This window comes from Theropithecus gelada, chromosome 7b (genome assembly GCF_003255815.1).
Source record: "Theropithecus gelada isolate Dixy chromosome 7b, Tgel_1.0, whole genome shotgun sequence".
Taxonomy (NCBI): Eukaryota; Metazoa; Chordata; class Mammalia; order Primates; family Cercopithecidae; genus Theropithecus; species Theropithecus gelada.
In genome coordinates this window covers 53,282,119-53,306,949 of record NC_037675.1, presented here as the reverse complement: position 1 = coordinate 53,306,949, position 24,831 = coordinate 53,282,119, and the positions used below count along the sequence as shown (strand labels likewise).

Sequence of the window (24,831 nt, the reverse complement as noted above, 5' to 3'; positions counted from 1 at the left end):
CATCCAGTAGGTCACCAATTCCTGCCATTCTCTCCTAACTCTCAAATCCCTCACCTCCTTCCAGACCCCACTGATACAGCCACAAATCAGACCCTCATCACTTTTGCTTACTCTAACTATCTGATTGATTTCTTAGGGCCAGTCCTGCTTTCTCCACACCATTCCCCCACACAGCAATGAGAGAGATTTTTCTAAAGCAAAAAACTGTCCGTAACTTTCTCTGCTTATGTTTTAGTGATTCCTGGTTACCTCCTAGAAATAATCAAAACTCTATATTGTATTTAAGATCTTTCCTGATCCAGTCTCTACTTGCTTTTCAGACAGTGGAGAGAGAGCAGTGAACAAGACAGACCAGGCCCCTACTTTCATGGAGTTTAAAAGGCTAATGAGGGAAACAATAAATAGATAAGTATAAACTAAGGCTTGAGGATGGTGAGGCATTCACCATGCAGTCAAAAGGGTAACCTAGTTTGAGGGAAGAGGATGTATAAAGCAGGAAATGAGCAACAGCATGGCCCAGAGGGACTAGAGCTTGTAGGGGCTGAGGGTGAGAGGGAATGACAGCTGATAAGACTATAGACAAAGTCAGGGGTCTGATTAGGACAAGCCTCTCATGGCAAGCTAAGGGAAGCTATTGAAATTCTTGAGGGTAAGCCAACTATGTATGTTTCATTTCATTTCAACAGATTTTAATTAAACACTTAGGATCTGTGGAGTATACAAATGAGTAAACTACAGTCTCTATTTTCAGGAAATTTAAGTATAATGACAAACATAGATGTGTAAATAAATACTTATAATCTAGAGTTAGAAAGGGTAAGTTAATTACAAGAAGTATAAAATGTACTACAAAGAAGTGCAGGCCGGGTGCAGAGGCTCATGCCTGTAGTCCCAGCACTTTGGGAGGCTGAGGTGGGAGGATAGTTCAAGCCCAGGAGTTTGAGACCAGCCTAGGCAACATAGTGAGACTTTGTCTCTACTAAAACTAAAACTTAAAAAAAAAAAAGAAAGAAAGAAAGAAAGAAAAAAGGAAAAATTAGCTGGGCATGCTAGTGCATGCTGTGGACCCGGCTACTCGGGAGGCTGAGGTGGGAGGATCACTTGAGCCTGCAAGGTTGAGGCAGCAGTGAGCCATGATCGTGCCAACCTGGGCAACATGCAAGACCCCATCTCAAAAATAATAGTAATAAAAAGAAGTACAGAGGCCAGAATACAGCTTTAGTTTTAAGGGGGCACTGTAAGATAATCTATATTTTTCAATTAAGATGCTTACAGAGTGAATCAAGAAAACCAGTTCAAGAGTGTCTCAGTTCCAACAAAATTTGATCAACGATGCAGGTCTCATATTGTGGTGCATGCTAATTGTATAATTAATGAAATACTAACCAAAAAATCAAAAAAATGAACCAATCAAGGAAGGGAAAATAATAAGTACTTACATACAAATAATAAATTAAAAAGGGGGAGAAACACAATTGCAGACAATGAATTTCTTTAAAAAAAAATAAGGAAAAAGTCTCTTACCATTTGTTTTCTGAAATTGACCTTTCAATGCAAAAAATGAAGTTGTTTACTCCTGGCCTAGTCTTTCTACTTCAGGGTCCCCATTGTCAGCAACTTAAGACTGTCCCTGGTCATCAGCCCTGGCCACCACGAGGAATGGGGAGGTCAGAGGAAGATTCTGACAATGCAGAATGCCAAAGGGACCCATCAGACTTGAACAGGGAATAAAGCAAATTTTGGAAAAGAAGTATAACATATTACAAATATTAATCCATTTTTTATGTTAAAACCCAGTTATCTTTTTTTTCCCCTGAATTTGAAGGAGTTATTTGGCCTATGCTGAATGGAGTTTCCAACAGTAAGTGAATCTTACATAATTCCATTTCTGAAGACCAAGCCCTCTGTATACTTCAATAAAAGGAAAGCAACTTTTGTGTGTGTGTGTTTTCATGAGTACCCAGTGTTTAGCTCCTACTTATAAGTGAGAACTTGTGGTATTTGGTAGTCTGTTCCTGTGTTAATTTGCTTAGGATAATGGCCTCCAGCTGCATCCATATTGCTGCAAATTTGGACATAATATTTGTTCTTTTTATGGCTGCATAGTATTCCATGGGGTATATGTACCATATTTTCTTTATCTAGTCAGCCTTTGATGGGCATCTAGGTTGACTCCATGTCTCGATGAACATGAGAATGCATGTGTCTTTTTGGTAGAAGGATTTGGAAACCAACTTTTATTATCAAATGACCTGAACTCCAATCTAATGGTTGATCATAGGTTTGACAGGCCATTAATTCATCTGTTGAATTGTTCAATAAAGTGTTTAGAGTGTCAGTTATATGCCAGGCAATCTTTTAGGCATTTTGGAGGCATCTGAGAACTTAAACACACCAATCCCTGACCTCAGGGAGCTTATCACTGGGCAAGGGAAGACAAACAGTATAATAATAAATAAATACATTATTTACTATTCAGAAGGTTCTAAGTACTGTAGGAAAATTACAACAAGGTAAGGGGGGTAAGAAATAGGGGTAGGGATGGTGGAGAAATTAGGATATAATAGGTGTTGCAGTTTTAGACAAGATGGTCAGGTTGGGCCTTATTGAGACAGCAAAGTGTAAGGAAGTGCTAAAAGGAGGTAAGGAAATTAGCCACACAAATATATGGGGAAAGAGATTTCTAGATAGAGTACTCAAAAAAAAGCAAGATAAGAATGGTTTTTATATTTTTAAATGGTTGAAACATCAAAAGAAGAATAATATTTTATGACATGTGAAAGCTACATAAAATTCAAATTTCAGTGTCCATAAATAAAGTTGTATTGGAACACAGCCATGCCCATTTGCTAACTGACTGCTTTGGTGCTACAGGGCAGAGTTCAATAAATGCAACATAGACCACATGACTCAGAAAACCTAAAATATTTGCAAGGGCATATATGGTTTCAGAAATATAGAGGTGGCCATTTCAATGGTATTGCCAGGGCAACACATTATCAAGAAAGGCAACCAGTCAGAGGTACAAGTTGCTCTTTGAAGGACAGTGTCACAACTTGTAACATCTTTTAAAGTCTTAGCAGTTTTACTAGAAGCCTTTGTTCAAATTGGTCTTCCAAAAACAGTGAACAGAACAAGTTGGTAATAATCAGGAATAGCCACAAAAGTCTCTACAGTGCACAGAAAAACAGGTTTTATATTCTAATGAATGTTATCAGTTGAACACCCCATGAAATCAGAAGTTTTGAAACAAGTTGTATAATGCAGAAAGGGCTCTCTCCCTGGGGGAGCCTCCCGATGAGAGAACATCTCCTTCATCTCTTTCTAAGACTCTTTATGGTAAATATGAAAACTTGCTTCTTTTTAAGGTCAGGCTCTGGAATTTCAGGATTTAGCATTAAAAGCAAAATGGCAGGGCAGTAGAACTCAATTTTATTGGTAGAAAAGGAATAGGAATGAATAGGAATTTATGTAGTCATACAAAGAGCATAAAGCATTCACCTTCCACATCTAATACTGCAGAGGAAACGCTTGCTGAACAGTGAAAACAACACAGAGGAAAATACAGCCAAGAAGCACAGACAGGCCGTTCCCAAAAATGTCTGGTAGGGAGCTAGATGCAACTTTTCTGAGATGTGATCCAATAAATTCTATTTTATACTTGAGCCAGATTTGGTTGGGGTTTTGTAACTTAACAACTGAATATTCTAACATAAGGACAGATCCCAGAGAGAAAAGAACGAAAGATCCAAGGACTTGATGGGACTTAACATAGGATGAGAAGGAGGTGGATGGCTTAAAGGAGATTTCTGGAAGGTCACCTATCAGAGATGTGATGAGCAGTGAATTCTTGCACAGAAACAGGAGCACCGGTAGAAGGGAACCAGTCTGGGGAAGCTGAAGAATTAAGTTTTGCACCTGTTGAATTCGAAGTCCTGTAGATATAGCCCATAATCACTGCTGAAATGTCAGGAATGAATGTGAGTGAGTGGATGAGATGTCCATTGAGGAGTCGTCAGCATAAAGTTGTAGTTGGAAACTGTTACAGTGAACTTCATGAGAAGACAGGGAAAGAAAAGAGGACAGAAGACTTCATCCTAGGAAAACCTAGTATTCATATTCAAGAAGGAGTAGGAGGAAGAGTCTTGGAATATAGGAAAAGTGGTTGGAAGAACTAAGAGAACAAGGAATATGCAGTGTCCTAAAACTTGGAGAGGAAGGGGTTTAAGGAGGCAGGGTTGGGGGCAGAGTAACAGGGATCAACATTTGGGTGATAGGATTATGTGGATTCTTCCCCCAAAAGTTACAGAAAAGCCACCTCTGAATGCTTGAAAGCAGGTAATGAATAAGGCAGAGGTTATGGTATCATATGATATTGACCAGCATACAGTCAAATTTAGATCATCTGCTTTACAGATCTCCCATGCATATTCCTGTTCTCTCTTCCCTTTCCCTAGTACCTCAGTGACCCCCTACCACCCCCCCCCCCACCTCTCGCCAGGCATAGTTGCTGAGATGTCCGCAAAGGCCTGACCTTTCCCTTTGTTTCGAATTCTTGAGAACTGGTCTTTCTCCAAGATGCTAGGAATTAGACAGGGGCTGCTGCTGCAGGGACCTTAGAGGGCTGGGAAATCTCGTTCCTCAAAAATCCTTTGACCAACTTGTAGAAGGCATTGTCTTGACAGCTGAGTGCCAAACAGTAAGCTTTACTTTAGGATCAGACTTGCCAGGGTTCCAAAACCACAGCACTGAGTTCAGCCTGCCAGCTGAAGAGGACGCAGGGGATGGTGAACTCCTACAGATTTGCCCTGATCCTGCCATAGTTGTCACACCCATGAACATTTTAAGTAAAAGTATCTTTTGATGGAGAATACAAGATATTCTACTTCTACTTCTACAACTATTGTGTGTTCATGACATATGTATTAGGCCACTCTCACATAGCTATAAAAAATAGTTGAGATTGGGTAATTTATGAAGAAAGAAGGTTTAATTAGCTCATGGTTCTGCAGGTACAGGAATTATGATGCTGGCATCTTCTAGGCTATTGGAGAGGCCTCAGGAAACTTATGATCATGGCAAAAGGGGAAGTGGGAGCAGGCATGTCATATGGCCGGTATAGAAGCAAGAGAGAGAGAGCGGGGAGGTGCCACACACTTTTAAATGACCCGATCTCATAAGAACTCACTCCACTATCATGAGGACGGTACCAAGGGATGGTGCTAAACCACCCATGATAAATTTGCCCCCATGATTCAGTGGCCTCCCATCAGACCCCACCTCCAACATTGAGGATTACAATTCAATGTGAAACATGGGCAGTGACAACATCCAAACTATATCAACATCTAAAGGCCTAGGTAGCTCACAATGAGTCAGTTAAGGAGGATGTCAGAGCTGGGTAAAGAGCGAGGGTGGAGAACATTCATTCATTCTTTCAGCATGATGGACACTTGTAATATAATGATGAAGACAGACATGATCCTCCCCTTTGTGGAGGTTACAGCCCAAAAGGGAGGCAGGAAACAGCAAGACAAAGGAGATGAAGGTCAACAGAAAGGGACCTACATTAGATAGGGTGGTCAGAGGAAGTCTCATCGAGGAGGTGACATCTAAGCCAGCTATCAAATATGAACTATTACTGGATTTCCCAATGGGGGAAACGGCAGAGCATGAACAAAAGCATGAACAAAAAGTCCCCTTGTGGGGAATGGTTTGCTTCTGTGAAACTGAATGAAGATCAGGGCAGTAGGAGGGCGGTGAGCCAGGGGTTGGGTGTACTGGTGTTAAGTGAGGAGGGAGGCCATGGTGTGGAGTATGGACGTTATTTCATGTGCACCTGAAAGCCACTGAAGGTTTTAAGCAGGAGTGACAAGCTGTGGCTTGGGTTGTAGGATCCTTTTGGCTACTATGTGGAGAATAGAATGGGAGCTGGTGGAGAGTGAGAAGCTGGGAGACCAGTTTAGGAAGCCATTGCAGTGGTGAAGTGAGTGGGAACGGTGAATGTCAGAAGCTGCTGCATTGTCTGGTGTAGCATAATGGATGGTGGGATTATCTGTTGCAAATTACACTTTACTTTCTTTTCAGCCATTAACGTGGGTGATTGAGACTCATCCGTATGAACTATTCACCTTCATACCTCCCCTTTACAACTCAGCGTTGCTGCAAGAGCTGAACAGCCACTTGGATCATTTTTCAATTATAGAAAAATAAACTCTAAGCCTGAGAGAAAGAGAGCATGAGAAAGAAAGGGAGGAATATAGCTGCTAGCAGACAAGACATACACTTCCCAGCTCCACCACTGTGACTCTTCTAATTCAAAGAGATTTTTCAATTTTCCAGTGAGATTCTGGCCTCAATTCCTGTCCTAGGCTCAGAAAAAGCACAATAGTTTCTTTATACGTCTTTTCTTTTAAAAAGCTCCCTGGAAAATATTGTAAATATGCTACTATATTGAGGTTTGATAATAAAGAGAAAATGTTTGCTCTTTATACTCGTTTCTAATTGAACCCTTTGTTTCTCTTTATTTCTCATGTTTGCTGGGTCGTTCCTACTTTAGCATTGGTGAGTAAGAGCAGCAGCCTCGTGGGAATTTAGTGCTCGGTATCTAATATTCAGCGCTGGGCGTGGGTGTTAGCAAATGCTAGGGAAAAGAAATCTCTGTCATCCTTCCCTTTCCAGCTGTAATCATGTAGAGTTTCCCTAGTGGCATTGGTGGAACCTGAGACCTGACCTCATTGGTCCCACTAATGACTAGGTAGGAATAAATAATTTAGATTGTTAATGAGGGTTTGAGCTATTTCCCCAATGAGCCCAACTTTCTGGCAGCCTTAGACTTTAGAGCTCAGTGGAGTATGTTTCTAAAGCTGCTGCCATTTTCACACCCTTTCCTCACAGTTGGTAAATAGTTGGAATTTGTTTATTTTTTAAAAAGTATGGATCTCCTGGAGATGGGCAGTCTTTGATAGTGCCCTGGGAAGTCAAGTCTGTCCTAGGCTGTTCATTCATTCCAGGCGTTGCGAAAGGAAGTGATGCAAAACAGACGACACATGTGAACCTCATTTCTGCTTTGGACTTCTTTTCCATGCAATTTAGAAGTTAAATCACTGTCAATTTGTGATGAATCCATTATGATCTCCTTTTTCAGGGGTTGCACCTAAATTTGGGGGTACTTCTGACATGCCAAGGAATGAGTGGTAGTTAGCAGATCACTTCCATGTCCTTGTAGACCCATACTGGTGTCCCCTGGACCATTCTCATCTCTATCCACTCTTTGGTTCTTGGTGCACAGGTTGACAGGTGCTCTGTGTCAGGGCTGTGCTACTCTTAGTCATACAGGAAAGTCCCACTGCTCCCATACCATCCAAGTGACAAGAGCTCCATGGCCTCAGGAGCCCGGGGGACACTGATCCTCTGCCACAGTGTGACCTGTGAAGCTAGGCAGCTCAGCCTCATCTGCTTACCTAAAAGATGGCAAACATGGACACACCTCTGTGCACTGCAGCATTGGAGACCATGTTTTCAACACATGAACTTCTGGAGGATGTTCAAACCATAGCAGCTCCTTTTGGGTATCTCATAGACCAATGGTTCTCAATGCGGGTCCCCGGATTGGCAGCAACAGCATCATCTGGGAACTTGTTAGAACCGCACATTCTCCAGCCCTAGCCCAGGCTTACTGAATCTGAAACCCTAGGGTTGGGCCAGCAATCTGTGTTTTAACAAGCCCTACAGGTAACTCTGAAGTGCTCAAGATAAGAACAGCTGTCACAGAGAACGTTGTGGGTTTCCTTTTGCTGACTTCTTCTACACATGAATTTCTAACTTGGGCCCGTTCCTGGGCCACTGCTCTGCCTTGCCTCCCTTCAGGACTGTTCATTTGTTTCTGCTCAACCCCTGAGACCTTAGCAGCAGCCCAGGCACACCCGTGCTTCTCCTGCAGCCTGCACAGCAGGATCCCCCGAGCGGCAGCCTTCATTTGGAACAACTTCTTTCCCACTCCTGTTTCCCAACCTTTCAGGCATTGAGTTAACTAAATTTGGAGTAAGAAATAGGCCAAATCCTCTGTTCCACAAAAACTAATTACCTTCTCTGTCCTCCTCGGTCCTACCCTGTGAGGTGGGGGAGTTCTTTTCCTTCCTTTCCCAAGCACATTCCTCTGTGTTGTCTGTGGCCCTCTCCACTGGGCAGGTGGCCCCGAGATGCTGGGGCAGGCTCATGTCCCTAGATAGATTTCTGGCTCCTCTGACAACCTCTGGCCCTGGAGGGAGAAGCATAGGAACACTGAAGCTGGCCAGCTTTCACCAACCACTGATGCTGCAGCATAAGTATCATAGTTTTCCCCAGGGGGTGTCTATCTCTACTCTTGATTTATGCTCTTTCCTTTGGTGATTTTAGCTTTTCCAGGGATTTTCCATGCCTTCCTCTTTCTGTCTGCCTAAACATAAGCGTACACCCACTTGTTCAATCCCCACCTCTCAGAGAAGCTCCCCAATTAAAACTCAATATTTCACCCTCCACAACAACAAAGCTGGAAGCCCAGAGTGGGCCCAACATTTTGTACTAAGTCACCAGGGCAATGGCTACGCTCACATTGTATTCACACTGGGCCTCCTAGATGACATTCACTTTCTTATGAGGCTGAGAACCCTAACCAGCTATTTACCATTTCATCACCTTCAGGACCATAACTTTACTGGTCCAGAGACTCTTGCCCTGGAAGATCCAAGTTGCAAATCTTTATGCTTCATGGGAGAACTTTCTGGAAAGTCTCAAGTCATCAACAGACAGTTTGCATTTCCCTTGATCCTTTCCCAGCCTAGTGAGTTCCCATCACCCTTCGAAACTCAGTTTTGACATCAACCATGTGCAGGTTTCCCTGACTTTTCCCCACATCCAACCAAGCCTAGGCGCTGTCCACTGTGCACCTTCTGTAGCTTTTTAATGTGGGCCTCTGCAGAGCTCCTCCCCAGTAGGGGCAGGATCCCAAGAGTCTGTCTCTCATTAACCTTGGCACCTTCCAGCCTAACACAGATGCTCATGTCAAACCAGTATCGTAGCAGCCTAGAAAGATCATCTCTTTTCCTAGTGGGCTACCTTATAGCTGCAGAGTTGCCATGTCCAAACACACTGAAAGAGGTAGAAACACACTTCCAGTCACCCCTAACAAAGCTGGAAGCCCAGAGTGGGCCCAACATTTTGTACTAAGTCACCAGGGCAATGGCTACATTCACATGGTATTCACACTGGGCCTCCTAGATGGTATTCACTTTCTTATGAGGCTGAGAACCCTAACCAGCTATTTACCATTTCATCACCTTCAGGACCATAACTTTACTAGCCCAGAGACTCTTGCCCTGGAAGATCCAAGTTGCAAATCTTTATGCTTCATGGGAGAACTTTCTGGAAAGTCTCAAGTCATCAACAGACAGTTTACATTCCTAGATTCACATTCCCTTGCTGTGTCCACCAATCCTAAACTATTATGTCACAATCCTTACCCAATTCTAATCAGGCCTCCCTCTCCAATATTACAAGATCTCCCTTAAACCAGACGTCAGTCTTCATAAATAAGACCTTGTTCTTCGTGTATTGAGACTTCCCTATGGTGGCAACTATGCACTCAGCCTTGCCTTATTTTCAAGTAATTTGGGGAGCCAGCATGCAACAGGGCATTGCTTACCTAGGCCTTTCCAGCTTACCTAGGGGATTATTTGCTTTCAAAGGTTTGCATTCAAAGGGAGTTTTGTTCTATCAGCGTCTTCTACAGTGAAGAAGTTCTACACCTTGAGGTAGTAATGCCTATGTACTCGAAAACTCGAACAGCCATGGAGACAATAGCCAAAATGCTTTCGTCTCTAGATCAAAATAACCTTCGGTTCTGGCTGCAAAGAGCATCTGCAGACGAAAGACGCGATGATGTGGCGCCTTCTGAGAACTGACCAGCAGAGGGCGCTCTTGAGAAAGAAGAACGATGTGCAAGATTGTTCCTGTCAGGGATGGCAAATTCCCACACAGGAGGCACCACTTAGCTGTAATTATTGTAATGAATGGTAAAGGCAAGTGGACTTCCACAGGACATGAACCAGAACAGCCATGGAGTGATAGCGGTGCCAACTGCGGGAAACCCAGCGGAGAACCTTCCCAAAGTGGTATTCAGGCTAGGATTTCAAGCCTCTGGTGGGGTTTGGCCTTTTTACCAAGTCTCCTGAAATAACAGAAATTCCCCCAGTAATTCTGAGCCCTGTGGCATTTAGGACACGCCATCTTGAAGTCCTTCTGAACTACTCACTCTGGGGTTTCTGAGAAATTATTCTGACACAGAAGGTCACTCTAAGCCAGAATTGGCAAACTTTTTCTGTAGAGGGCCAGATAATAGATATTTTCACTTTTGTAGGCCATACGGTATCTATGACAATCTTGCAAATAGAAGAACTATTTGGCTGAGTAGCTGGAACTACAGGCATGTGCCATTGCACTTGGTTCAGAGTTATCATATTCTGATTCTGTGGGAGCTCAGTGACTTTCCTTGCCTTTGAGCTATTTTGTAACTGTAAATTGTAGATAACTGATAGCAATGCAACAGAATTCTTGTTTTAGACATGCAACTGACTTCTGTCTAGTGGAAGCTCAACTGACTTGTCTGCCCTTTGGTAAAGAAACCAATTTTGCATCCATTTGCAAATTCATTTCAGTATTCCTGATCTTTAAATGTCTCTTTTTAAATTTTTGCTTTGACCAATTGTAACATCACCCTGGTTTCCAAATCTGTTTTAGAAAGCTATCTTTTTTTTTCTTTTGAGACGGAGTCTCGCTCTGTCACCCAGGCTGGAGTGCAGTGGCCGGATCTCAGCTCACTGCAAGCTCCACCTCCTGGGTTTACGCCATTCTCCTGCCTCAGCCTCCCGAGTAGCTGGGACTACAGGCGCCCGCCACCTCGCTCAGCTAGTTTTTTGTATTTTTTAGTAGAGACGGGGTTTCACCGTGTTAGCCAGGATGGTCTCGATCTCCTGACCTCGTGATCTGCCCGTCTCGGCCTCCCAAAGTGCTGGGATTACAGGCTTGAGCCATCGCGCCCGGCCGAGAAAGTTATCTTAGGGCATGAACCTTGTAGCTTAAAAGCAGGCACAGAAAACATGAAATTAATGGGTGTGACTGTATTCTAATGAAAATTTATAGACACTGAAATTTGAATTTCATATAATTTTCATGTCACAAATTATTTTAGAACATTCTTCCATGATTAAAACAGTAAAACCATTGTTAGCTCATAGGCCATCTAAAAACCAGCCAGATTTGGCCCATAGGCTGTGGTTTGCCAGTTCCTGCTCTGAGCCAACCCTCAGCCCAACTTCTCAACTCCGTCTGTAATGCCCATGTCTCTCAGAGAGAATATCTTTACAAATTCTTCTTCCTAGACCATCTAGAAATAGTTGTCCACCAAGAAAGATGAAGGAACCAAAACATCCTTCAGGTTCTACCATGTCTATTACTAAGCAAAGTGCTGTTAAAAATTCTGACTGAGTTAAGGGGGTTAATAAAAACACATGATTCTCAAGGGTCAAAACGACTGCTCTTTCTGGTGTGAAATGTGAATACTAACTGCATCATGCATTTCTTGCCAAGGAGGAGTCTCTTTGTTGAACTGGCACCAGATTAAGGGAGAGTGTGAAGGTGGAACTGGATCTACTGAGGTTTGGGTCCCCAAAAGAACCTTACCGGTTGAGATTTTGGACATGTGACTTAACTCTCTAGCTTCTGTTTCTTCTTCTGTAATATGAGAGGATATCATTATCTGATAGGGCTTTTGGGAGGGTGTTAAGAGCCAAAACACAGGAGGCACTAAATTGATGTTAGCTTTTATTACCCAACAGATAGACACAAACCCTAAGAAATGCCACGTCTTTCTGTGAGAAAAGAGGTGCTCTTCAGTGTTAGTGATGGGACGTAATAGGAATGGATTTAGGAATGGATTGTAAGATCTTAGAGAACAGGATCCAAACTAAATTCTTCTTTTTTCTGAGTTACTTAGCTTAACTCAGTGTCTGGCACCTGAAGGGGTCTCAATTGTAAGGAAAAACCTGTACTTCAGTAGAAAACAATGCATTGTTTACAGTATTACTCTTCCAAGTTATCTAATTCTTTTTTTTCTTTCTCTGTTTTTTGTTTTTAAAAACAGGGTCTTGCTATGTTTCCTGGGCTGGACTGGACTCAAACCATCCTCCCGATCCTTCTGCCTCAGCCTGATCTTCCTGCCTCAGCCTCCTGAGTAGTTGGGACTACAGGCATGAGCCTCAGCACTTGGCTCGAAGTTATCTAATTCTGATTCTGTGGGAGCTCAGTGCCTTTCCTTGCCTTTGAGCTATTTTGTAACTGTAAATTGTAGATAACCGATAGCAATGCAAAAGAATCCTTGTTTTACACACCCAACTGAATCATGTCTGGTGGAGGCCTGACTTGTCTGCTCCTTGGTGAAAGAGGCCAATTTTGCACCCATTTGCAAATTCATTTCAGTATTCCTGATCTTTAAATCTCTTTTATTTAGTTTTGCTTTGGCCAATTGTAACATCTGCCTTGTTTCCTTATTAATAATGAGTTAGGTAAAATCTTTGACATGTGTTCATTTAACACCTATGTGAGAGTCATGATTTGACTTTTACTTTTGTGGAAAATTGTCTTTCAATATGCTGTTTAATTATGAAATTGAATTCAGGAATGTTTTCCTAGAAAACATTCCAACACGGTCCTAGGGAATGACCTAAAACACTTCTATGTTGCCCTTTTGAATCATCTCCTCTTTCCATTTATGTTCTGCTCATGACTCTACCACTACATTTCCATATAATTTTGAATGGCACTTCAACTTTCCCATCTGCAAAATAGGGAGTGGAACTAAAAGGCATTCTACAAGACAGCAGTTCTCAAACTTTATGGTCTAGGAACTTCTACACTTTTGAAAATTATTGAGGACCTCCTAAAATTATTAGGGCTTTGGCTTATGTGGGTTATAGTTCTTGTTATTTGCCATATTAGAAAATAAAAGTGAGAAAATTTTTAAAAATATGTATTTATGAGGCTGGGCGTGGTGGCTCACGCCTATAATCCCAGCACTTTGGGAGGCTGGAGTGGGTGGATCACAAGGTCAGAAGTTTGAGACCAAGCTGGCCAATATGGTGAAACCCTGTCTCTACTAAAAAAATACAAAATAAGCTGGGCATGGTAGCCCGCGCCTGTAATCCCAGTTACTCAGGAGGCTGAGGCAGAATTGCTTGAACCTGGGAGGCAGAGGTTGCAGTGAGCTGAGATCGTGCCACTGCACTCCAGCCTGGCCAACAGAGCAAGACTCCGTCTCAAAAAAAAAAAAAGTATTTATTAATTCATTGAAAATAACAGTAACAAGCCCATTACATGGTAACATAAATAACATATTCTTGTGACGAATAACTATGTTTTTCAAAACAAGAAAATATACAGTGGGAACAGTGGCATTGTTTTACATTTCTGCAAATTTCTTTATTGTCTGGCTTAATAGAAGACAGACTCTTGTATGTGCATTTGCATTCAATCTGTTGTGACGTCAATATGTAGCCTCTAAGATATCCAATTATGTTAATGAAAGAAGGCAAGTAAAAAAGGCAAATAACATCATAATAAAATTATGAAAATAGTTTTGACCTTGTAGATTCCCTGAAAAGGGCTCAAGGCCCCTCAAGAGTTATTGGAATGCTCTTTGAGAACTGCTGTTATAAAGTAAACCCAGATTACCTAGCGGTGGGAGTAGTGATTTTTTGATGATGGGCATGCCAGCATATCATGCTGGTCCCTTCTGAGAGTGACAGTTGGCTTTCCCAAGCATTCTGGAACAGCCTTTCCTTGTGCATGCACATATGCAAGTGTGTGCATGTGTAGCAGCATCTGTTGATCTGTGCTGGGATTCTGTGTTACAAGCTTGAGTGGGAAATAACATGTCTCTGGAGTACGGACAGGAAATGGAGCGATGGTGGGGGAAGGAGATAAGCTCCATTCTTTTTTCCCAAAGAAGCTCTGAGTGAGTCCTTGAAACTGCATTTGCAATGGCCTTTGTCCTAAAATTCTTTCTTGATCCTTTACTCAAATCATGGCTTGGAGAGTGAAGCCTCTGGAAGCTTTCACTTTTACTCAGATGATCCTGCTTCTGCCCCTTGGAGGGTCACTGGGCTCTGAGATGACACAGAAGCAGGTATTGGAAGAGCAGTCAGTAAAGGAAGAGAGTTTTCCTTCCTGAAAGTCCTGAAGAAAAACATAAACACTCTATGTGCTTTCCCTGTTAGAATCACTCTTCTTGTTCTTCCTTGCACAGGCTCCTTGATACCAGGAAATATTTTCAGTGCAAGATGAACCTGGAAGCTACTGCCGATACTTTCTAGGTACCAAATGACCACCGTGAAGAAAAGGTAAATATTGACATGAGCTCACTGACTTCTTCATTTTAGAGAAGTAACTCAGAGGTTTGAAGTTTATAAATAATCCACTTATTCTATAAATAAGAACTGACTCAGAGCTTTTATTATCACCTCCCTCTTATGTACTTACATTCCAATTTACACTATAAGATCATAGTTAAGAGTTAAATCTTTGGAATCAGGACAAACCTAGGTTTATATCTTTGGTCTGCCACTTCACAGTAATGGGAATTTAGAGAAATGTCAACCATTCTAAACGCTAAATTCCTCATCTGTAAAGTAGGGGTGAAGTTATTTTGAGATCCTCCCAAAGCAGAGCCTGAGTCAAGGACCTGGATGCAGGTAGTTTATGAAAGGTAGTGTTGAGGGTGATCCCAGAAAGAAGAAATGTAGGAAGAGAGAAAATGAGGCAGATTTAAGTGAGAAAAAGCAATATGGCATATTATTGGGCTGGTTACTGTTGTGGCTGATTGAGGATTAAGCATTGTCTTATGGATGCTCAGAGAAATCATATAAAATGCATCCAGAGATGCCCCTCTGAAAGGGTGGGAGCCTGAGGCATTTCTCCAGACTCATCTCTCATTGGCTGGGGATTGCCCCAGGGGTGCCAATTTTCACTGGGAAGAATGAGCTTGCAGAGAACTCTCCACTGCAGCTGTGGCTGAAATCAGCAGTGGATCATGGATGTGTCATGAGGCACAAAGCTATCTGCTACAGGAGATAAATAATACCCGTGTCCTAGAGCTATTGTGAAAATTAGATGAAGTGCTGTCTATAAAATGTCTAGCATTGTGCCTTGCTCAAAGGTAAGTACTAAGTAAGTGTTCATTTGATTGTTGCGGCTGCTGTTGTGATCATTATGATTATTATCATTGTATGTTCATGAGTGAGACTGACAGGTGAATATATGACTTAGAGGGTTCCAAGAATGACATATAGTCCTCAGTTTATCTCTTCTATGCCACAGCCTGTATGATTTACCATGACCAATGATTTACCATGACCAGTGGCCAATCATTGTGATTATTAGGGGTTGTTACACTACTTTTACTTTCTCACCCTCTTTTTGATGTTTTGTCAAAATTTGGGCTCAAGGAGAAGACATATTCTGTTAGTTGTTTGTAATGGAAAAAAGGTTGCTATTATCCTAGAGCAGCACTGTCCGATAGAACCTTCCACAGTGATGGAACTGTTCTATATCTGTGCTGTCCAAGACAATAGCCACTAGCTGCATGTGGCTATTGGGCACTTAAAACATGGCTAGTTCAGCTGAGGAACTGAATTTTTAATTTTATTGAAAGTTCTAGTTAATTTATATCCAAATGCAAATAGCCAAATGCACACACAGGGAAGGGCAATTACAGATACTGTTCGAAGTAGATAGTGGAAGGGCCTCTTTCCTGGGAGCTGAAATTAAGGTGATGCAGCCAGCAATGTATTTCCTCCAGCCCCTGGGCCTGAAGCCCACGAGACCTGACTTCCAGGTTGGTGCATGGTGGTATCACCCAGACCAAAGGGCTGCTGGCTGAAGAGAATGTCCCCATGATGTTGTGAAGACATGGAGCCAGTAGAGGTTGGAGGGGGAGAGGTGACAACCTCCACTCAGCTTTGGCCCATTGTTTTGTGTGCAGAGCCAATTGCCAACCCCTTTGCAGGGGAGAGCTTCATTCTCAGCTGCCCTAAAATGAGGGAAAGATTAAAGAGAAGCCCACCCACCCAGTGTTCTTTATTTCCTAAAGGTTACATTACCCTAGAGACAAGATTCTTGGATGGACATGGTGTCTTATGCCTGTAATCCCAGCACTGTGGGAGGCAGAGGCGGATGGATCACCTGAGGTCAGGAGTTCAAGACCAGCCTGGCCAACATGGCAAAACCCCTTCTCTACTAAAAGTACAAAAATTAGCTGCGTGTGATGGTGGGTGCCTGTAATCCCAGCTACTCAGGAGACTGAGGCAGGAGAATCCTTTGAACCCAGGAAGCAGAGGTTGCAGTGAGCCGAGATTGTGCCACTGCACTCCAGCCTAGGCAACAAGAGTGAAACTCTGCCTCAAAGATTTTCATTTAAGTACGATTAGCTCCAGCATCACCTCCTCAGGCTGGTCATCACTTCTATCCTCCCTTTAGCTTCTGTGTCCTAGAATTGACCACTTTGCTAACTGACTATTCACTTGTCTACTTTCTCCATTAAACCACAAACTCCATGAAGGCAGGTGCCATGCCGTCTACCCTAGCACAACGCCTCAAACACAGTCAAATACTCAACAATACTGACAACAAGGGCAACAGGAGTGGAGAGAGGAAAAAGGCTCCTATTTCCTGAAGTCATTCACAGACCTTATGGAATTCAAGCTGGACCTTGACAGAAAAGCAAGTTTAGTTACTCAAGGAGTTGTGTAATGACATTTCACAGGGAGTAACATCAGAAGCAAAGTGGGGAATAGCCAGGCATGGTGGTGGGTGCCTGTAATCGCAGCTACTTGGGAGGCTGATGCAGGAGAATCACTTGAACCCGAGAAGTGGAGATTGCAGTGAGCTGAGATCATGCCACTGCTCTCCAACCTGGGCAACGGAGTGAGACTCTGTCTAAAAAAAAAATGTAAAAAGCAGCAAAGACAGGGAAGTGGGATGAACTCACAGCACAGTGAAGAAGACAGGATGAACTGGAAAAGAGGGTTTGGAAGGCAAGATGGGATTAGCCAAGTGCGGCCTGACTCTCAAGTTGAAATTGGACGTGATGTGGTTGACAAGAGCACCATGAACCAGAGAACCTTGGGTTTCTGAATGTGGTGCAAGATGAGGTAACATCAATAAATCTGTTAAGATGTGGTTGGCATCAGTTGCTTTTTGCCTTTAACTTTCAATCCTGCCTCCTATAGCAAAAGCACTTCAATTTCCTTAGAACCACTGTTCTGCCCACATGGCCCAATGACTCTACCTCTATCCCTGGGTCCAGGGGTGGGCGAGCACAGGAACCAGATCTAGCCAATAGTGTCTTAGGAAGGGTTCCAGGGATATAGGTAGAGGCTTCTGCTAGAGCTGTTGCTATCTTTCTTCCTTGATCGCTAAACTGTTGAGATGTAAACCTGGGCCTGCTGACACCATCTTGACGCTGCAAGGCAAGAGTCTGAGAATTAAACCAGCATAGAGAAGAGCATAGCCAAGGGATGACAGGGACATCCCATGACATCCTCTAAGCACCTGGATCCAGCTGGGCTTGAAGTGGGACCTATTTTGGGGCATTAGGTTTCTGTCACTTGCAATCAAAGAAGTCCTAATTAATGAATACTCAGGGTCAATTGGGTGAAAGTGGGAGAAGATGAGCGTCAGAATGGCCATACCAGCTGGTGTGATGGGAATTCAGACATGAGACACTGAGGGTCTCAACCAGGGCGTTTGGGGACTAAGGAGAAAGGAGGCGAGTTAAGAGGTGAGCAGGAGCTATCAAGCGGTTTCCTTTCTTTGAAGGTTGCTGTCAAGTAGAGTCTAATGGTTCTTTACCACCTCTGCCTTCATGACGCCCCTTTACCTCTTTCATTTTTCTTTTCTTTTTTTGAGATGGAATCTCGTTCTGTCACCCAGGCTGGAGTGCAGTGGCCTGATCTTGGCTCACTACAACCTCTGCCTCCCCAATTCAAGCAATTCTCATGCCTCAGCCTCCCGAGTAGCTGGGATTACAGGTGCCCACCACCACACTTGGCTAATTTTTGTATTTTTAGTAGAGGTGGGGTTTCACCATGTTGGCCAGGCTGAACTTCTAACCTCAAGTGATCCGCCTGCCTCAGCCTTCCAAAGCACTGGGATTACAGGCGTGAGCACTGTGCCCAGCCTCTTTCATTTGTTTTTGACCATTTTGTGAGATAAATGAGTCAGGTATTCTTGTCCCCACTTTATAGTGGGAGAAGTCAAAGGACTTGCCCAAGGTCGTATGGGAGCGCTGGGGTCTAGTTCTGGTTCTCTAGTGCATGCTAATGCTTGAGCACAGGTGGATTGAACTCCCCAGGCACTGTCTTTCTGTTGCTTCATAGTAGAGATGCAATACCCTGCTCCTGCCTGTTCTTATGACTTCCAGGGAGAAACAGCAGTAGTTCTTGCTGAGGAAATGCCCAGGAGCCCATGGCCTTCTTCATTAAAATAAATTCTGCCTGAGTCTCCTGGTTCTAAATAGAAGAAAATGTAGATGTGGGACAGAACCGAAGGGAAAGGGATTTCCCTTGGCAAATTATTTGCAATTTGTGGATTGGAGCTGACCCAGCTCCAATTCCCTCTGTCATTGTAAGCGCCATCTACAATGTGACCAGCTTATTAAAGAATGAGAACTGGAGGCAGTCCTCCCGCAGGGGCACAACAAAACAGGAGCAGAGTCAAAGCCCAGCAGTGTCTTCCTCAGTGTGGCATGTCTAGTTGCTGGCTAGATTCTCACCCTTCAGTTACATGTTCATGCCTAGGCAGTCACTTCTGGAGGCTGTGGGAAGAAGAGCGAGAATATTTATGAGTTGTTTGTGCCTTTCCTTTGGCAGTGTGAAAAGCTAGCTGTCATAAATACTGTAGTGGTCCTCAGACTATAGCATGTAACAGAATGCATGTTCCTGAGTCACTGCCAGGGATTCTGAGTTCATGGGTAGCTCAGGATCTGCCTTGTAAAGAGGCATTCCAGGTATTAACACTTCTGAAGCAAGTGGTCCATGGACCACAGTCTCAGAAACACTGATGTCAGTGGAACACTAGTGTGCAAACTCCAAGGGGTCCCGTTCATCCATGGTTTAAAGATGCTGCTGTTGCTGGCACAAGTCCCAGGAGATCCAGTGTTGTTTCTTCTTTACTAACAGGGTCTGTTACTGGCATAATCTGAGGGACATTCGAAAGTCTTTTCTTGACTGAGAAGATCTCTGAGGAGCAGCTGCATCTAGAGTTCTAAGGACTTAGCTTCTCCTGTACTCCTTTTAAATCATGGATAGCTACAGAGAATAGCACTTTTTTTTTTTTTTTTTTTGAGACGGAGTCTCGCTCTGTCACCCAGGCTGGAGTACAGTGGCGCGATCTCCGCTCACTGCAAGCTCCGCCTCCCGGGTTCACGCCATTCTCCTGCCTCAGCCTCCCGAGTAGCTGGGACTACAGGCGCCGCCACCTCGCCCGGCCAATTTTTTTGTATTTTAAGTAGAGACGGGGTTTCACCGTGTTAGCCAGGATGGTCTCGATCTCCTGACTTCGTGATCCGCCCGTCTCGGCCTCCCAAAGTGCTGGGATTACAGGCTTGAGCCACCGCGCCCGGCGAGAATAGCACTTCTGTTGTTCAGTTTTTATTTTTCCTGAGGGAAAAAGCCCACTGTGGCATACCTGCAGCAAGTGAGAGTGTCAATACAGCTCCTCTGTCTGCATAGTCCACCCTGTCACAGAGCCCTGGACTCTCCTCACAGCTCCCACCTTTCTCGGTCTCCAAAGGCTGTACCCTAGATGTACAGACCCAGTAAGAAATGCTTTTAGACTGTCAAGTGAGGTTTCTCTTCTTCAGGACATCTCTATTAACAAAATCCTAAAGAAAATCAATGGATTCCTATTTCCCCATCCATTCGTACCATCAGGTCCTTCTCCAATTAGCGACAGAATCAGTGGGTGAGGTGGTCCACAGGCCTCCACAATGAAATTGACTGCATATGAAATGAATCTGAAAATTCCATTTATTAAAACGCATACATTGTCCATGTGGGATGAAAATGTGCACATCACATTCAGGTTTTCCTGCTTTAACATTTCTGTAGTTCTCTCTTTGAAACACACACTCCACAGATCTTATATAGGAAAAATGTGAACAACTTTTGGGCTGCAAAACATTAATGCATACGTAACAATTCATCATTGCCAAGAGCAGCTAGAAGCAAATATTTAGGAAGAAAAGGAAGTATAAAAATTCCTAGAGACAGCATGCTTTATTTTCTCAAAATTCCATATGTGACTATGAGTGTATGGAGAAATCGTTTGTTGTTTGATTTTTAAATGTATTGTTTAATTTGTCCTTGGTAGGCAATCTCCTTCAAATATTATTAGCAAAATCAGACATAGATCAAAGTATTTATTTGCATCTTCTGACTGAAATTAAGCAGTACTTGGTTTCAAATGTTTTAAAAATAACACCTTTTAAACTGGAGTTGATATTGAAGATCATGTAAAATTGTTCTTTATAGACTTTGTATTCTAAATATGAAGTTTATTGTTACTACTTATTAGTTAATTCCATGGCAGATTTTCATTACTTTTGAATATATTATACGTAGAAACTAGGGTCTTAAATAATTAAGTTGACTTTTCCTGTTAGTTATTCCTTAAGATAAAATTATGCTGGTGATGGGACTGTTGAATTTCTCAAGAAATTAAACTCTTTAGAGGCATAAGTAATCGAAAGACTGTTTCCCCTGAATAAGTACAAATACCAATAAGCCAAAACTCATATAAAGATTTTCGTATTATAATTCCATACTGTAAGACATAAAATTATGAAAAAGCCAAAACATTTTCCTTAAAATGCTCCCTAGAAATTGTAATTCCATCTTAACTGCTCCAAAGATCTAGATTTACATGGAAATATAAAGAGTCCTTCTGAGAAAAGGAAATGCTGTGAATAGTGGAAATCGTCTGGGCCTTCTAATGATGCCTCAATCACTACCAAAGAGTGCTTTATTCATTCATGCTTGTTTTCATGTGACCACATATTCAATTCATGCTTTGGCCCATTTAAAAACTGTGATATGTTTTAGCTTATGCCACAGTGTTACTAAGCTAATTGTACAATGCTGTAGTTTAATAAATACTCTGCTGTTTCTTTCACCCCTAAATCTTCATGGGTGACCTGACTGTAACAAAAACCCCACAATTTGAAGAGAAGCATCTGGTTACAGAAGTGCATTGATACATTTCACAAATGTTTCAGTATCTTCTTCTCCCCGACCCCAGCATGAGCTTTAATTGGATGTATTTATTCTTTCACCCACATGCCCATGAAGGAGCTAAGGAAAACATTTACCAAGTCTGTTTCAAAATCTGTCCTTGGCATAGCAAATCTTTTTCTCTTCCTTTTTCATGCCTTAAAAAAAAAAAAAAAAAAAAACAGAAGAAAGAGAATAGAGAGGAAAGAGGGGAGAATAAAATTAATTGGGAGATGGAGATGGTATTTGGGGATTTGAAAGCAAACAAGATGTAAGAGAGGGCCTCTTTGACTGAAAATGACACAGAAAAAGGTGATCAAGCCTTCCAGGGCCTGCTGTTACTGATGGAGACAACAGCTACAATGGAAAATTACTCTCACTACCATATCTCGGGAAAGGAGCACTCTAGTTGCCAGGAATTTGTAAATAAAGACCGAGAGACTCTAACAAACAAGATGGAGAACAAAAACAAAGATTCCATTAAAAACTGTGTTAAGTGAAAAACCAAGACCATCTCAGTGGACAGAAGAGCTGGAACTCTTCCTGGCAGAGCTGGCTGTGGGGACCGCACCTGCTGCCCAAAGAGTGGCGATTCGAGGTCCTTCTGAAGAGCCAGAGTTCTGAGAATGGTCACCTTCTCTGGAGCTGTGGGTTTATTTCTTCCAATACTTGAACAAAGGAGGGCCATGGTTTTCTTCTTAAGAGCAGAAAAAATGTTCTTTTAATCTAGAATGTCCATGATTCAGGGAAGGAGGGAACTTGCTCATACTCATGGCAAAAGCACTTCCCAACTCATGGTGAATCCTTAACTCTCCTGCTTGGTGACAGCTGTGCTGCCCTGGGTCCCGGATAAACCAAAATGCTTTGGATTCTGGAAAACGTATTGAAGAGGCATTTATACCACTATTAACTCAGAGGTATTTTAGGCATGGCTAAGGCTCTGAAGTAATCTCAATTTTCAAAATACTGAGATTTCCTTTCCTCCCCAGGGTCTTTCTCCTCTCATTTCCTTTCCTGGCTTTAGAGTAAAACAACAAAACTTCTGAATGGATGTAACATAGGGACATTTTCATGCAATATTACTCAAAAATTGTCACAAATATATGAAAGCACCAGTCACAACACATGATTTACTTTTACTTGCAGAATCAAAGCTATCATGTACACATGTTAGGAATAGTGAAAAGAGAACACAGACAACCGGCATTTTTTGTCATTGTTACCATGAGGATACACCATGGGGAACATCTCCCTAAACATTTCATGTGATCATTCTTGGAGTTCAATCTGATAGACAAGTCCAGCCTTATCTCCACACTACTCTAATGGGAAGGGGTGGAAGGAGGGGTAGAGGAGAAGGAAAAAAGAAAAAGAAAGGCACAATGACTATACATCAATGCCATTAAACAGAATTTCGGCTACACGGACAGCGCAGCTTATCAAAGGATATTCTAAAGACAATATTCATTCCAAGAAGGTCATACATATCTTACCTCAGTACAGCTGTCTGTTTTAATTGTTATTCTTTAAAATATGAAGCAGAAACATGAGGATTTTGGGGGGACTGGGGGATAGCAGAAAAGAAGTGACACCAATTTTATTTTTATATATTCCCCTCCTCCAGGCAGTTCGGCAGAATCAGATCTCTTAACTCAGGATGTGGATCAGCTTGCATTCTCATAAAGGGGACCAGATCTTTAAACATGCATAGCCTGGAGTTTCCAGGATGGTTCTCCTCGCGCTCTTCAAATGCCGTGGACTAGAAAGGTGCCCACTTTGCTAAAAACTCTACGTCAATGTCCCAGGAGCCCGGAGGCTCTTCAGGCCCCTCTTGAAGACTTAAAGGATGGCACAGAAAAACTTCTTCTCCCTAAACGGGTTTTCTGAAGCCGGAACAGGGGTCAGGAGGGGATCTTCCTTGGCATGCGCTTCACAGTAGGCCATCAAATCTGCAGCTGCCTTGGACACCTGGAAAAGGAGACAAAAACAACCAACACTGGAATCTGGTACAGTCAGTCAAGGCCCAAGGCTTTGGAGCCCAATGTCCTGGCGTCAAATCCTTGCTCCATCGTTGTGTGAAAGTGAAGCAAGATACTCAGCCTCCAAAAGCCTCTGCTTCTTCATCTGCAAAGAAGAAAGTTGATGACACTGACCTCACAGGATTCTTGCCAGCAAGTCTGGGACTAGGTTAAGGTGAGTGAGGCACTTAGGGTGCAAAACCAAAGGAGGCACTCGCTAGCAGGGGCATGCAGGTATCAACCCTGCACTTACACAGCCCCGCGGGTGGCTGTCTCCTTCTTTTTTTTTTTTTTTTTTTTTTTGAGATAGAGTCTCGCTCGATTGCTCAGGCTGGAGTGCAGTGGCTCGATCTCGGCTCACTCCTGGGTTCAAGCAATTATCTTGCCTCAGTCACCCTAGTAGCTGGGACTACAGGTGTGTGCCATGGTGCCTGGCTAATCTTTTGTACTTTTGGTAGAGACGGGGTTTCACCATATTGGCCAGGCTGGTCTTGAACTCCTGGCCCCAAGTGATCCATCTGTCTCGGCTTCTGAAAGTGCTGGGATAACAGACGTGAGCCCCTGTGCCCGGCTCTCCTTCACTTTTGTGCTCCGATATCTCATTGCCCCCTCCTAGTCCCAGCCCTGGTAACAAGGGTTAAATGAAATAATCCATGTAAATCATTTAGTGTCTGGCACATAGCAAGCTTTCTACACAGGCTAGCCATTATTATCATTTTGTAGCCATGCCTCTGCTTCAGGAGTTGTGCTAGGGATGCTTAAAGCCATGTCAGTTTCCCTTTTTAAGCAGACACATCAGGAGGTATATCTATGTATACACACACTATGTAATACATATTTTTATATATCATATACATTAAAGTGTTATATCTGTGACTTTAACCAAGCATTGTGCCCTTTAGTGATGTTTCACTGGGAGGCTGTCACTGATTCTGGCGATGCTGTCATTTCTTAGAACACATTTGTAGCTGCTTGTTAGGGGTTCCCTGTAGTACCTTCCTTTGACCATCTTCACCAGAGGAAATTTTTACTACATGAGAGGGTGGATTTAGTTTCAGGAAATAAACTAAAAGTCATCTATAGCTACATCTGGGGACTAGGTAAATGATCAACCTGGGGAATCCCATTTGGGGTCAAATTTATGATATAAAAAAACAGATTTCCACATGAAAGCAACACCACTGTACTACTATGAAAGCCTTTCAAGCAACTACTGAAAGGATATCAAGGCAACTACTGAAAGGATAATCTAATGTAAGATTGGGGTGAATTATATTATTACTAAAGATAGTCACTGCCCCTCCCTACAAGTGGGACATACATGCCCACAGGACGACACCAGACTTGCCCAGTGACATAAGCCTGCTCTGGCCAGAGAGACGTGAGCAGAATTTATATGGATAACTTATAGGCAGAAGCTTTCGGAGCCAATGCACAGTTTGCCATGTCCCTTC

At 42.8% G+C, this 24,831-nt stretch overlaps 1 protein-coding gene across 10 annotated transcripts in view; it reads right to left on the bottom strand.

The window, feature by feature from the left end:
* Nucleotides 1–20,094: 20,094 nt before the first annotated feature.
* GNG2 (G protein subunit gamma 2) overlaps nt 20,095–24,831 on the bottom strand; it is a 149,273-nt gene continuing 144,536 nt past the window's right edge. For all 10 annotated transcript variants that reach the window (XM_025392919.1, XM_025392918.1, XM_025392924.1 and 7 more), the window contains one exon: nt 20,095–23,327. In XM_025392919.1, the coding sequence (XP_025248704.1) occupies nt 23,199–23,327 (129 nt within the window). In that variant the 3' untranslated portion in view covers nt 20,095–23,198. The remainder of the gene's footprint in view (nt 23,328–24,831) is intronic.